At 40.0% G+C, this 13,528-nt stretch overlaps 1 protein-coding gene across 2 annotated transcripts in view; it reads right to left on the reverse strand.

The window, feature by feature from the left end:
- INO80 (INO80 complex ATPase subunit) overlaps positions 1-13,528 on the reverse strand; it is a 91,557-nt gene that overhangs the window by 14,354 nt on the left and 63,675 nt on the right. For both annotated transcript variants that reach the window (XM_066636865.1, XM_066636855.1), the window contains exons 26-29: positions 12,278-12,503; positions 8,278-8,405; positions 4,810-4,904; positions 1,962-2,034 (exon numbers count right to left, since the gene is read on the reverse strand). In XM_066636865.1, the coding sequence (XP_066492962.1) occupies positions 1,962-2,034; positions 4,810-4,904; positions 8,278-8,405; positions 12,278-12,503 (522 nt within the window). The remainder of the gene's footprint in view (positions 1-1,961; positions 2,035-4,809; positions 4,905-8,277; positions 8,406-12,277; positions 12,504-13,528) is intronic.

The following is a 13,528-nucleotide window of genomic DNA, read 5'->3' on the forward strand; positions in this document are numbered from 1 at the left end:
TTTCATGACACCACAAAATAACTTGTTGACTATATTCTAAAATCTCTACATATTTTCATAGCTATAGATCAGGGGTGCCCAGACCCCGGCCCTGGGGCCACTTGCGGCCCTCGCGGGCTCCCAATCCGGCCCTCAGGAAAGTCCCAGTCTCCAATGAGCCTCTGGCCTTCCAGAGACTTGCTGGAGCCCATGCTAGCCTGATGCAACTACTCTCAGCGTGATAGCCAACTGTTCAACCTCTCGCATGAGCTGTGGGACGAGGGCTCCCTCCACTGCTTGCTGTTTCACGTCTGTGATGCAGCAGTAGCAGCAAAGGAAAGGCTGGCCTTGCTTTGTGCAAGGCCTTTTATAGAAGCCCTTTTATAGGAATGAAGACCTTCATTCATTCATAAGTTCCATCTCTAATATATTCATTTATGTAAATTTATTCAAATTTGAAATGTAAATTAATTCTTTTTTCCCCAGCCCCCAACACAGTGTCAGAGAGATGATGTGGCCCTCCTGCCAAAACGTCTGCCCACTCTTGCTATAGATTAATATAAATTTGCAAAACCCACTTTAGACATTGGATAATGTACACAAACTGCTCAATACCTTTAGCATTTTTTGCACCTATATCTGGAGGTAAAACAATGCACACCACATTAAGGTATCATATCAGTGCTACCTGGCAAAGGAGCAGTGACTGCAATTAAGAACACACTAGGTGAGTTAGTGGTCCTTGCATTGCTCTTAGTACAGGTGTGCCCCATATCTGCAAGGGAACAGTTCCAAGGACCCCATCTGGATACACAAACCACAGATACAGGGGTGCCTGTATTAATGATGGCCCCACAAGCACTGTTTAAAAGTTTACTGGGGTGAAGTGTTTCTTGTTTTAACAGGTTGCTTTAAGCATTTATGCTTCTAATGCAATGTGAACGGGCTGCTGGCAGCCTGAATGCTTGATGGAACTAAGTCTAACACTAAACAGGAATCAGGAGTAAGTTAACTACTTCTTGTTTAGTGTTAGATCTAGTTTCATCAAGCATTCAGGATGCCAGCAGCCTGTTCACATCGCGCTATAAGCTTAAATGTTAATAGCAACCTGTTAAAACAAGAAACACATCTTGTAAGATTTTCAACAACGTAGTAAGATTTTCAACAACAGTTGTAAGATCATTGTAAGATTTTCAACAATGTTAAAGTGTGGAGGCCTGCCCCTCCCCAATCCACAGATAACTGAATCTGCAGATACAGGAGCCTGTCTGCATATTTTGAATAAAACTGTAACTATTTAAGGGCTGATATTAACAGAGAAAGATGTAGATGTATATGTGGGAAGAACAATATATACAGTTCATATTTTCTGCAAATGGTTTATTGTTCCACATGTAGATATACAGGCTGTAAACTATGGCTACCCAATTAGAGTATCTGTAGTGAACTGAACAGGAGCATCGCATTTCATATATATTGATATGTGCACTTTTTGCAACATGGCAAATAGAAAACACGACACAAGAAGCAGCCATCATGTTCTGAAACAGTAAAGACAAAAAAAGTGAGCCTTCAAATTTGGGATGAGCAATTGAATCTCAGCTTTTACTTGTAAGATCAGTGCTTGTTGTGTTTATTTAGGAGGCTTCAGTAGCTTTATTTAGGAGACTTCAGAACCAACCGCATTGGCCTCTGCCTTTCCACTGGACCATTTCAGCGACGTGGAGAGGGGGGATTTGCTGCATGGGTAACAGCCTATCCTCCATACCTACTTTACCCAGGCTTCGCGCACTGGAGAGGACACTGTTCCAGAACCACCATTCAGAGCGTGACACCATAGTCTTCCGAGACTGAAGGATGCCAACAAGATCAGTAGCTTTATGCTTTAGTTCACATAGCATACATCCTGTTCAGCTCAGTGCAGACTATCCTCGAATAGCTTATGGCACTAAGATAACATTCAAACCAAGCTATTTACTTACCGTATCAGCAGCTGTAAGGTTGATACCTAAGCCACCAGCTCTTGTACTCAATAAGAAGACAAAGATATCATTCCTATAGAGGGAAAGAAGAAAAAAATATTTATTGCACTTGGTACTGAAACACTCCACACGAACACTGCATGAAAACTGAAAGTGTTTTCAAGACAAACACCTTTAAACATCAAAGTAGTCATCTGGGTTGACTTTAAATTGTGAACATCTTATTGCCAGGCAAGTTCCAGCTCTTACTTGAAAAATAATCATATTTTAATATTTCACTAGGGAATGTTTATAAAACGCCATATAAAATCTGTTAATAAAGGGACTAAGAACAAATATTTCTCTTTGAGTTGGTTAAGGTTTAGAAGGGAGGTTGTGGGGGAGGGGAATGCCACAGAGAAGCAAAGAAGAAAATATTCTACCAAACACTTTATTTAAATTATTATGCTTGCATAGCAAAGAATTCAGTGAATGTTCTGGCAAAACATTTTTATAGTGAAGCTGTTAAAATGTCTTTCTTCCAGGAAACACACCTAAAATAAGTGCATTCAGATTCCATGTTTACACTGACTGCATAGCCATTTGATTTATAGCTAAAGAAAACATACTTTTCTCCATTAGCTGTACCATGTAAATCAACACTACGTTACAGAATATCTTACAACATGGTCTGTTAAAATTTAGCATAAAGAAATTATTTTTGCTTATAAGTGTCAATTCAATTTTAACACATTATTTTCATTCCCTATTTGGGAGATATTCAATATTTTTTCCTAAAAGATCCTTGGTCAGAAAGTTTGCCTAAATGGTACACAACAGCTCTTAGGCCTTGATCTCATTATGCACCGCATCCAAAGTTTGAGCTCCATTCACAGAATGAGTTCCTCTTACGGAAGGGGTTTGTCTGTGAATGGAAGCTCCTCTTCCTCATGAAGTAAAAAATGGAAGTTCATGTACCATTTTTGCAGCTATGCCCACAACTGAAGCTGTGATTTCTGGTACCTCGCTGATTGCAGAAATTGCTGCAAACTACATAACTGCATTTCCTGTTCACACAGTACTTTCTCTAGATCAGTGGTTCCCAAACTGGTGGGTTGTACTCAACAACCTGGGAAGCACTGGTCAATGCCCCTTTAATGAGCGGGGGGGGGGGGAGGCAGTAGCATGATTCCCAAGATCATGCTGCTGCTGGGATGGGAGGGGGTTTTCTACTTATTTGCAGTCAGCACTGCAATACAGAATCCGGAATCTGGAATCAATACAGAGGAATCCGGGGGAGGGGGTTCAGGGAGCCCTCCGCAGCGCTCCCTGCAAAACTATTTAAAAAAGGGGGGACAGCAATTCCGGTTTTTGCAATGAAACTGGAAGTGCCTATTTTTTTTCTTTTTTTTTACAATCTGGAAAGCATGAGGAGCCCTGTGTCCCAGGTCTGCAGTGCTGGTTGCAAGTACAAAACCCCCCTCCCTGCCCCAGAAGCAATGCAATCCTGGGGATCACGTTGCTGCCTTCCACCCTCCCCTTACAGTGCTCCCAATTCCCTTGTAGGAGTTTGGGAAGCACTGCTCTAGATGACTGCTCACACAAGAATGATAAGGGAGGAAAAAATGTGACAGAAAGTGACTGCATGAACTGACTCTTCTGTAAAGCAACTGTTTGGAAGACTTAGAACTGAAGCATATTTGCACAGGTGTTAAGTGACATGCTAATGATAGCTTAAAATCCCAGAAAACACACATGACAATGTAAGCAGTCCACACTTTGACAACAGGAAAACCCTGCTGAATTAAATCCTAGATGATGTCCTAAGTATTACACAGCACATTATAACAAACTCGACAGTACGTTTTGTTCCATAATAACGGAAGCATAAGATATGTTCCAGAGGAAGTTAAAACTGCTAAGCAATCTGCAGCCCTTCAACAGTTGCCTACGACTTTTCATCCTTATTAGGGAGCCTGGATATTCATATTACAGTGGAACACAGATAATTCTATCACGGCACTGACAGAAACACTGCAGGTCTATTTCATTCCTGGCTTTACATTGCTCTTATGGGACTGATTCAGGAATCAAAACCTTAGCATTACAACCTTTAAAAAAATCCAAACCCAATAATTTATTTTTCTGATAAGCATAGCTATTTAATACATGTATGTGTTCCACTCATATCTGTGGATATGGTATCCACGGATTCAACGACCCACATTCTCTGTTGTTTCCCCCCCCTGGCACCAATTACCTTTGTTAAGCCATTTCTGCCCAACATTGCATATACTCAACAGGGATCAAATGTGTACACCTGTGAGCTGGGCAGAAATGGTCAATCTTCATTACTCTGGCACCAAGAAACCATGTTTCTTCTTTTTACAGAATGCTAAAACAGGAACTGGACAAGCAGGTAGGTAGACAGCCTGAATACTAGAGGAACACAGCCAGAACAGGGAGCAAGAAATTTCCTACTTCCTGTTAACGTCTGTTTAGTCTCTTCCCTCTAGCATCCAGGTTGCTTGCTTGGTGTTCGTGTTCCTGTTTGAGCGTTCAGTAAAAAAAAAGCAGCATGCTTGCTTGAATCTGGGCTAAAGAAGATAAACAAAGATAATGGGCGCCAGGGGTGTAGAGGGAAGTACTGCACTTCTCTGTATAGGGTTCCCTCTTGTCTGTGGTTTTGTATCCTTGGGTGGGGGCCTCAGGAATGTATCCCTGGCAGATATGGGGAGGGGATGCCTGTATCCAAAACACTAGACAGTTACAGAAGAATTCCAATGAAGACCAAGTGTTGCTGTCGGATGTTTGTTTAGCTGAAATTCTAGGAACTACTTCAGCACATATAATTTTCAAAAACAGATACCTGTTCTGAAAGTCAGCTACCATATCCCTCCTTTCGGAAATTTTTGAAGAGCCATCTAGCCGCATGTACGTATGTTTCCTGTAAACCATGTACTCCTAAATCAGAAGACAAGAAACCAGAAACAAAATGAATACATATAATCTTAGGCTTTCATGGCCAGTACTATTAGTGTTGCAGTAAGAACTGTTCAGGCTTATTGGTCATGGTCTATGAAGATTTTCATTTCCTAACATCTGGCCCACAAATATAGTGGGCGTTTTCAAAGGACTAGAACCATAAACAGTTCGTTTCACCCCAGAGCAACTGATAGTAACTGTCCACTGATCTTGTTCTCTGTGTGTTCCTTGATACTGAAAATGTACTAAGCAAAATGCAGACATACCATGTTACCTTGCCTTATAATTCAGTTCCACTGGCTGCAAATGACCTGCAATCCACCAGATGATTGGTGAGCCCCTGAAATTTGACATTTTGACAGTACTCTTACATCCAGTGGCTGTCCTGGCCCCTGTGCTGTCCTGGGGTGTGCCTGGAAATGCTGCCTCCGATCAGAAATAATTGCAGGCCCTGACTGGACACAACACAGTGAGCAGCCCTCCGAGTGTGCAAAACTGGGCAGCACAACTAGGGGAGTGTCACTACCCTTTCCGGTGGGCTGGCTGGGAGCACTTGTACCCACTGAGCCCTCCCCCCCAGGTATGCAAATACTTACACTGCATAGAAAATGATCAATGAATCATATAAAAAGCTACTTTTTAATTTTCTTTTTGTAGCAAAACATTGTTTTAGTGTGATGGTGGAAAATTAGTTGCTGTGCCTACTTTGAAAGTTTGGATATTATGCTTGAAATTGCACAAGTGGATGAATTGCCAGAACTTGTTTGCTGAAGTACTGGACGTACCATATTTAACAAGCTTTTCTCAAAATGTATTCTATTTATTGTATACAGGAATTGGTATGATAACCAGAATGTCTGGATCCTTTCATTCTTATGAGCTGAAAATAATCCTGTTTTTTTCCCTAAAAGCATGTGAAGAGCATCAGGTGAACAACTGATAGGATTAATTGTAGCCAGAGTAGTCAGATGACAGAATTTCTTTACTGCTTCTAATTCTAGCAGAACATGCATTATGCAAAGTTTGTACAGTGGGTACAAAATGAAGCTGTGTTAATGGGGTATGATACTACACAATGTTATGTACCTGCTGTTCTAGCTACATATCTATTCACTTCAGACATTTCCAGATTCTGTCTAGTTCTTGGCTTCTGCTGGAGGGGCTAGGCTATGCCTAGAGAGGCTGCAATGCGACAGGCAGCAGGAGGAGGCTCGGTAGTCAGAGTTCCAGTGTGCTCTTTTCACATGCTTGAAAAAGACCTCCCATCTGCCCTGAGCCTCTTACTGGTGTTTGTCACATTATATCTGGTTCCCAATTTGAAAGTAACTGGTGGTGACACCATCACCAGTTATTTCTGGTGGTACTTCCAATAGTTATGAAGTACCATGTGAAATGTTACGGCAAGGAACAAACATAGAGAAACGCTGATATATACTGAAGAGGATCCATGGGAACCTAACTCAATTTTCCCCATAGGATCAATAATTCAGTAACTGCAGTTTCTGTAACCACAGGGTTTTCCAAGGACCTGTCCCTAGCAATTAACAAGAATTGACTGTATTTTAAAATGCAGCCTCAAGTCTCTTAGAATATGAAGTGGAATCTTTCAGAATGAATAAATGCAGGTTCATACAAATTTGCTTAGCTTGCATATGTTATAAACAACATATATAGATCTCAAAACTACTATTCTTGGTGAGAATTATTTTTATGTTTAAAGTACAGTGTTGATAATGGATTGATTTATGGAAACAGCTGGATAGTTTATTATTTATTTGCAGGATTTTTATTTGCCTTCTCCCCCCCCCCCCCCCACTGAAGGGGATTCAAGGTGGTTAACAGCACAAACACAAAACCAGCACAATTTACTTAAAACAACATTAAAAATAAAGTTTAAAAACGATTAAAACATTAAAAACATAGCAAACAACCAGAATCATGGCTATTAAAATATATCTCATTAAAAACACCAGCCCACAGTATTAGTTAAGTCTTCCTAAATGAAAAGGTCTTGAGTTCTGCTCCCACCACTAGTTACAAGTACTATGAACAGTTTTCACTGGCACCAGAGAAGCTGGGTGACTAGCGCAGTCAACCACAGGTACTCTTGCTTCTCGATACTCCAGATTACCTTCTTTCTACATATTCTAATCCCACCTGGTACCAAGCACACTTTCCCACTCCATAAAATTAGATAGGAATTTGGGAATTGAAATTAGGCTGCAGAGGATAAACTGAGTAAGGAAATTAGTTTTCTGTTTTATATTGTTTAAATGAAATATGACAGAAGTAGAACATGCTGTATTAATGTCCTGGTTTCTTGGTTAAACTATGTACCGACTTTCCATTTGGGTTCTTCCAAAGCATCTGGTTAAATTATTAAAAACAAGATTATGAAATGCTAACAATATTCTTCTAGTCTTGAACCTAAACTATGCATAAACAAAAAATAATGAATTCCCATGCTCCTATTCAGAGATCAAAAAGACAACTGGACTGGAGGTCACGCTTAGCTCCCAAAAGTCCATCACATCAGAAACTACTCATTATGCATCATTAGTTTTCCCTACAAAGAGAACAGAGAAATGCAAGAGAATATACAAGAATCAATAGAAACTGAGAATGTACTTTCTATCTCAGCAAAATCCTGACGGGTTGCTTTTCAAAAACACCATCTCTGACCATAATTAAATATAGACATATTCCGTTCAAAAAAAAGGGTAGTCAACATATTCATAGCAATTTAGTAATACAATGGAAGGCTCAAAAGTCCTCAGGAAGACTTTCAGATCTTTAACAACAAAGGCTACAGAATAAATTAAAGAAGCTGCTGACTAATACCTAAAAGAAAAGTGTGAAGAAAATCTCCTTTTTTTGGCCTGTTTTTCACCTGTTCTGGATCTTGGCGTAGAAGGTTCCCTTTATGGGATTGGCATTCAGAAGGGGATTCTGAGTCATTCAGATACAGTAGTCATGTTTGTTCTAGTGTTGTTTTCTGTTGCCAGTGCTGTCTTCTAAGCAGGTTGGGAGCTGCATGCAACCTCTGGAGGGCCAGGTATGTTGTTGTGCCTGCCTCCCCCCCCGGACTGGGACTGGACAACTCTGTCTCTTTTACCAAAGACAAAATAGAACAGTAGCAGCATTGCTACATACCAGTACTATAGCTTCAGAGGCCTTGGCTGCCACTCTGGGAGAAAGTACAAACTAATAAAAAGTTGTTGGCCCCATTTCAATTACCATTAACCCCTATGTGATAATAAATTCTTTAGAACTCCCACAGAAAATGTTATTTTAAATAACGATTCCCTTAGTCATTACTTTCTCTCTTTCATATAGGTTGCATGTTTCCTACCTCCAGTAAGTCAATCATCCGTGTCATCTGAGAGTAGATAAGGACCCTGTGTCCTTGAGATTTCAATCTGGTTAATAGAACATCAAGGGCATAAAGCTTTCCACTGTCTGTGATCAAAGTTTCTTTGTCTAAAAAAGTAAAAAAGATCATTAAAAGCCCATTACATGGATCTACTATAGCACATGGTGATTCATTTAAACATAAATACAGTTGATTAGTATAACATTTCCTAAAGTGACTACAGGGACATCTTTTCTAGAAAAAGAATTTCTCTTAGCACTAAGTACAGTACTGGTTTTTTTCCCTCATACATTCCAGTTCTAACCTTTCATGAGTAAGTTTACTGATGTTGAAATAAATAAGTTATTACTTTCCTATGAAAGGTTAGAATTGGAATGTATGAGAAAAAACAGCACTGTACTTTCATCTTCTCTCACAGTTATCATGTTTATATGTGAGAGATGTGAGAGTGACTACCTTCAGGCCTAAAAATGCATCTCATTTTCAAGTCTTTACTCTCTGAAACTCTGGAGTGTTCTCCAAACTCAACACCTCCATTTACAAAAATAGCCACTCACACTGTGCTTTCTAGACATTTCTAAATGAAGGGGATGGGTCATAGCTCAGCGACAGAGCACCTGCTTTGCATGCAGGAGTACATAGGTTCAACCTCTTGCATCTCCGGGCGGGGCTGGTAAAATCACACATGAAAACCTGGAGAGCTGTTGGAGAGTCAATGTAGACAATAACTGGCTAAGCACACCAAACTTGCAACAGTCAGTAATTCCCCTAAGGGGTCTGCACCGCTATGCAGACCTCATCGCCGACTGCGCAGCAGCCTGGTGATGCTTTTGGATGCATGGTGATGATATCATATATCACTGCTGAACTTCCAGGAATACTGAGCTTAGCTTGACTGGGCTTAAGCTACACAGCTGCACAACTTAAAAGGAAAGTACTGACAGCATAAGGCAGCTGCTTACTATGTCAATTGTAAGTTTTACCCATTGTTTCTTAATATGAGCTTTAAATATAAAAGTAAAGTAGATCTATGTGCACACAGGTAGATCTGCGCATGTGCTTCATGACAGGTGACTAAACAGACTATGAAGTAGAAATTTAGAAGTTGTTTCCAGGAATTGCAAAACTTATTTTATTTATTTATTTATTTATTTGAAAGATTTCTACCCGCCTTTCCTCTGCTGAAAGCAGAGATTATATATGCTTATAATATAACAGGGATAGTCAAACTGTGGCTCATGAGCCACATGTGGCTCTTTGACATATAATGTGCAGCTTGTAGAAATATGTTTGCTGAGTTCCTTTAATATAAAAGGTAAATTTTTTAATAATTATTTACCAGGTACAACCTGAGAGTCAACTGGATTCACACATAACTTTAATGTTTATGGTGAGTCAAAACATTTAAGAATTTAAATGTTTCTTAAATATTGTGGCTCTCAAACATCTGAAGTTTATCGTATGTGGCTCTTTTACTAAGTATGTTTGACCACCGCTGTAATATATAATACATTTATATATTGGTACAATATTTATATACCATACTGAAGCTACTGATCTACATTTTTGTATCTTTTTAATGACCTATGATTTGAATAAAAAACTAACTAACCAACCTATTTGATTCCCTGTTGACATGAACATTATTCTCACTACCTCAATAAACTTGTATATTTGAACCAAAAACAATTCTTCCAACTGTCTATCAGTTAAAGGTCTGCTCTGTCTTAAATACACTAACATGACTACTGTCGCAAACATTCCAAATAATTTTGTCCCAAAAATCTTTCAAGTCAGCACAGGTACCCAATAGTATCCCCAAAGGTGGGCAAATTGCTCAACACATGAAATAACTTTGTTGTGTTTGACTATGACTCAAGGTCCAATCTATCCAACTTTCTGGTGCTGATACAGCCATGCCAATGGGGCATGCACTGCATCCAATGGTGGTGGGTGGCAGTCATGGAGGCCTCCTCAAGGCAGGGGTGGGGGAACCTCCCACCTACTCAAGGTAGGGGAACATTTGTTTCCTTACCAGGGCTCCACTGCAGCTTCATTGGTGCTGGAAGGTTGGATAGGATTGGGCCCTCAAGCCTACCAGTACCCTGAAAACATAGGAATGTCAGGGTTTAATCCTATCCAGCATTTTAGCACTGATGCTGCTGCAATGAAACCCCTATATAGGGGAACAAACATTCGCTCACCTTGGGTAGGCCTTCATGACTGCCCCACCACCACTGGATGCAGCGAATGCCCCATTGGCAAGGAATGCTGAATAGGACCGGGCCCTCAGTCTCCTAATGCTCATTTGACCTGACTATGGAACTCAGAAATCAGCCTTGATAGATGAGTGGCAGCACATGCATTTAAAAACACACCTGATTCATAAGGAAAAATTTCTCATCACTGTCATCACTTTAAACACACCAAATCAAAACATAAGGTTATTCATTTCATCATAGGATAATATCCAGAGCACTATTCCCTGTAAGGGGTCCACGCTGGTGTGCACAGACTTTCTCTTTCTATGTGGTGTTGTGATGCTGTGTCCACACGTCACAACTCATCATGAAAACATGATGTGTTTTTTACTCAAAGGAACAATTACTTTTAGTCAGACTAACTGAGGTTAGGTAGAAGATGAAGGGTAACATGCATGCTGCTCTTGTGGAAGACACACGCATAAGCCAAAATAAAAGCTCTAAGAAACTCTGTAAGGAGGTTTTCTTAAAGAACATGATTTAACTTTAGTTTCTCCAAGGAATTAGAACACGCCTCTCGAGCAATGTAAAACAGAGAGGAAGAATCGCTCAACTCCCCCCCTCACTAGTCTGCCGGGTATAATGAGGTGAGTGAGGAGTTAGCTAGCTCTCGCAGTAAATAGCCAGTAAAGCTGGTGCTTTTATCGATTCAAAAAAGACTCAGACACTTCCTGCCATTTAATTCAAGACCATTTTTCTTTCAAAGAACAGGAAAAGCCTTAAGAGATTCCCACAGTGATCACAAGCAGGAACACCGAGTCAGAAAGAGAAGGGCAGAATTAACTGCAGTAGCAGCTGCTTCAGTGCTCATTTTCAAGTTCCATCACAGTGCAATTTTGCAACCTGAACTATAAATTTACAGTGCATTGCTTCCTGAGTTCTTATTCACTTTCTAAAACAGGCTAGATCTTATCTATCACCACATTCAGGTTTCCTTATTCATCCCTCAAATAAATTAAAACATAAAACCTGTTGTAGACTTCTTTCCTCAATGCTTACCTGTCCTAATCTGAATCAATATCCATTAATACCTTCGACACCTACCTAATTGTACCCTAGTTCTGTATCCAGGCCCCCACCTAGTCAACTTACTTCTCCCTGGAGTCCATATACTTAGCTTTGATTTATAATTATATATGACTGCAGACATATTGTATAAAAATAAGGACAGATTAGGCCACAGAACTGTCTTAATGGTTTCATTTCAATTTGAATACATGGTTGCAGGCTGCATTACTGTGCTCATAAACATACTTTGTAGGTCACTCCCCTCCCCTTTTGACAACTCAGAATTCTTGCTTTTACTTCTTTACTTATAATAGCGTCACACTGATTTTCTGTTATTTTCTTTTAGAAGCAGTTACTAATCCTTTGCTATGTATACTCAGGAGGGTGTAGAAGTGATAAAGAAACATAGGTAAGTACAAGACAGCGAACAAATGTATATATTTCTCTCTCTCTCTCTCTCTCTCTCTCTCTCATGCACATACACTCTTACCCCTGAGACTATCCAGGTTCTTGTAGAAGTCTTCCAGAAAAGAAGCAATATTTATCATTCAACTTACCACCATATAATGCAATGCATGGATAGAAATTTGAATATTTACAGCAAAATGAAACAAAAAAATGTAACACAAATTTATGTAAACAAGTCAAACATTTGGTCCACTGCTTTTATACCTGTGATTAGATTATTCAATCACAGGACAGTTACCCACCTGGTATCCTGATGAAAGACCAGCCATTCTGAGGTCTGACCCCTAACAAACCTCCCGGATATTCTGGGAAGAACTGAGAGCTCCTTTTCAACCAGTCAGCTGCTCGTTCAGGTGCTCCATGCAATACGCATTGCTTTGCTTCAAGGCTTCCTCCTTCTTTAAGTGCCCTACGCTCATATTCTGCACTCCGATCATTGCAGTAGAAATCCAGAGGCACTGCTGTCACCTATGGAATAAGAGAGCAAAGTTTTGCTGGAGATGATGGTGAAAATATTGGTCAAAATAATTTGTCCCTTTTAGAAATATGACGCTGAAGAAAAATAGTCTGGAAACTACAGGCAAGACAGGCAATATCAAACTGTTTCTATGGCTGTGATCCGTCAGTGATAGTCTGTCATTTATTGCTTTATTTTTTACTACAAAGTTTTTAAAAAGGCAGAAAGAGAGAAGAGGAAGGCAGGGAAAAAGGAGGAGAGAGGAAAAAGGCAGGGCATAAATTCATTAAATAAATAAAAATAAATATTTTCAGTTCTATGAAAACTACTAGTTCTATTTGATTATCATGAAGCCCTAATGCTAAACTTGTTGAACAACAAAATTCAGAATTACATGGTTATTTCCCAGAGGGCTCCAAATCTGTTCAAAGACAGCAAAAAGGGTTTGACAGAGAAAAATTGGGAGTAAAGAGGAAAAAAGTTAACTTGCAAATGACACTATAGAAAAGATGGATTAAAAAACAGTTTGATGAAAGAAAGGACTTCATGGATAGGGATGTTAAGGATGAGGGAGAAGCATGCCACAAAGCTTGAGAAGGATACAGATGGCACTAAACAACAACTGCTGTGATTATTCTCGCTTTTCTGGTGTATTCTCATAAGAACAGCCCCACTGGATCAGGCCATAGGCCCATCTAGTCCAGCTTCCTGTATCTCACAGCGGCCCACCAAATGCCCCAGGGAGCACACCAGATAACAAGAGACCTCATCCTGGTGCCCTCCCTTGCATCTGGCATTCTGACATAGCCCATTTCTAAAATCAGGAGGTTGTACATACACATCATGGCTTGTAACCCGTAATGGATTTTTCCTCCAGAAACTTGTCCAATACCCTTTTAAAAGTGTCCAGGCCAGACGCCATCACAACATCCTGTGGCAAGGAGTTCCACAGACCAACCACATGCTGAGTAAGGAAATATTTTCTTTCAGGGCCCAATCCTATCTAACTTTCCAGCACTGAAGCAGCTGTGTCAAC

This window comes from Tiliqua scincoides, chromosome 1 (assembly GCF_035046505.1).
Source record: "Tiliqua scincoides isolate rTilSci1 chromosome 1, rTilSci1.hap2, whole genome shotgun sequence".
Lineage (NCBI taxonomy): Eukaryota > Metazoa > Chordata > Lepidosauria > Squamata > Scincidae > Tiliqua > Tiliqua scincoides.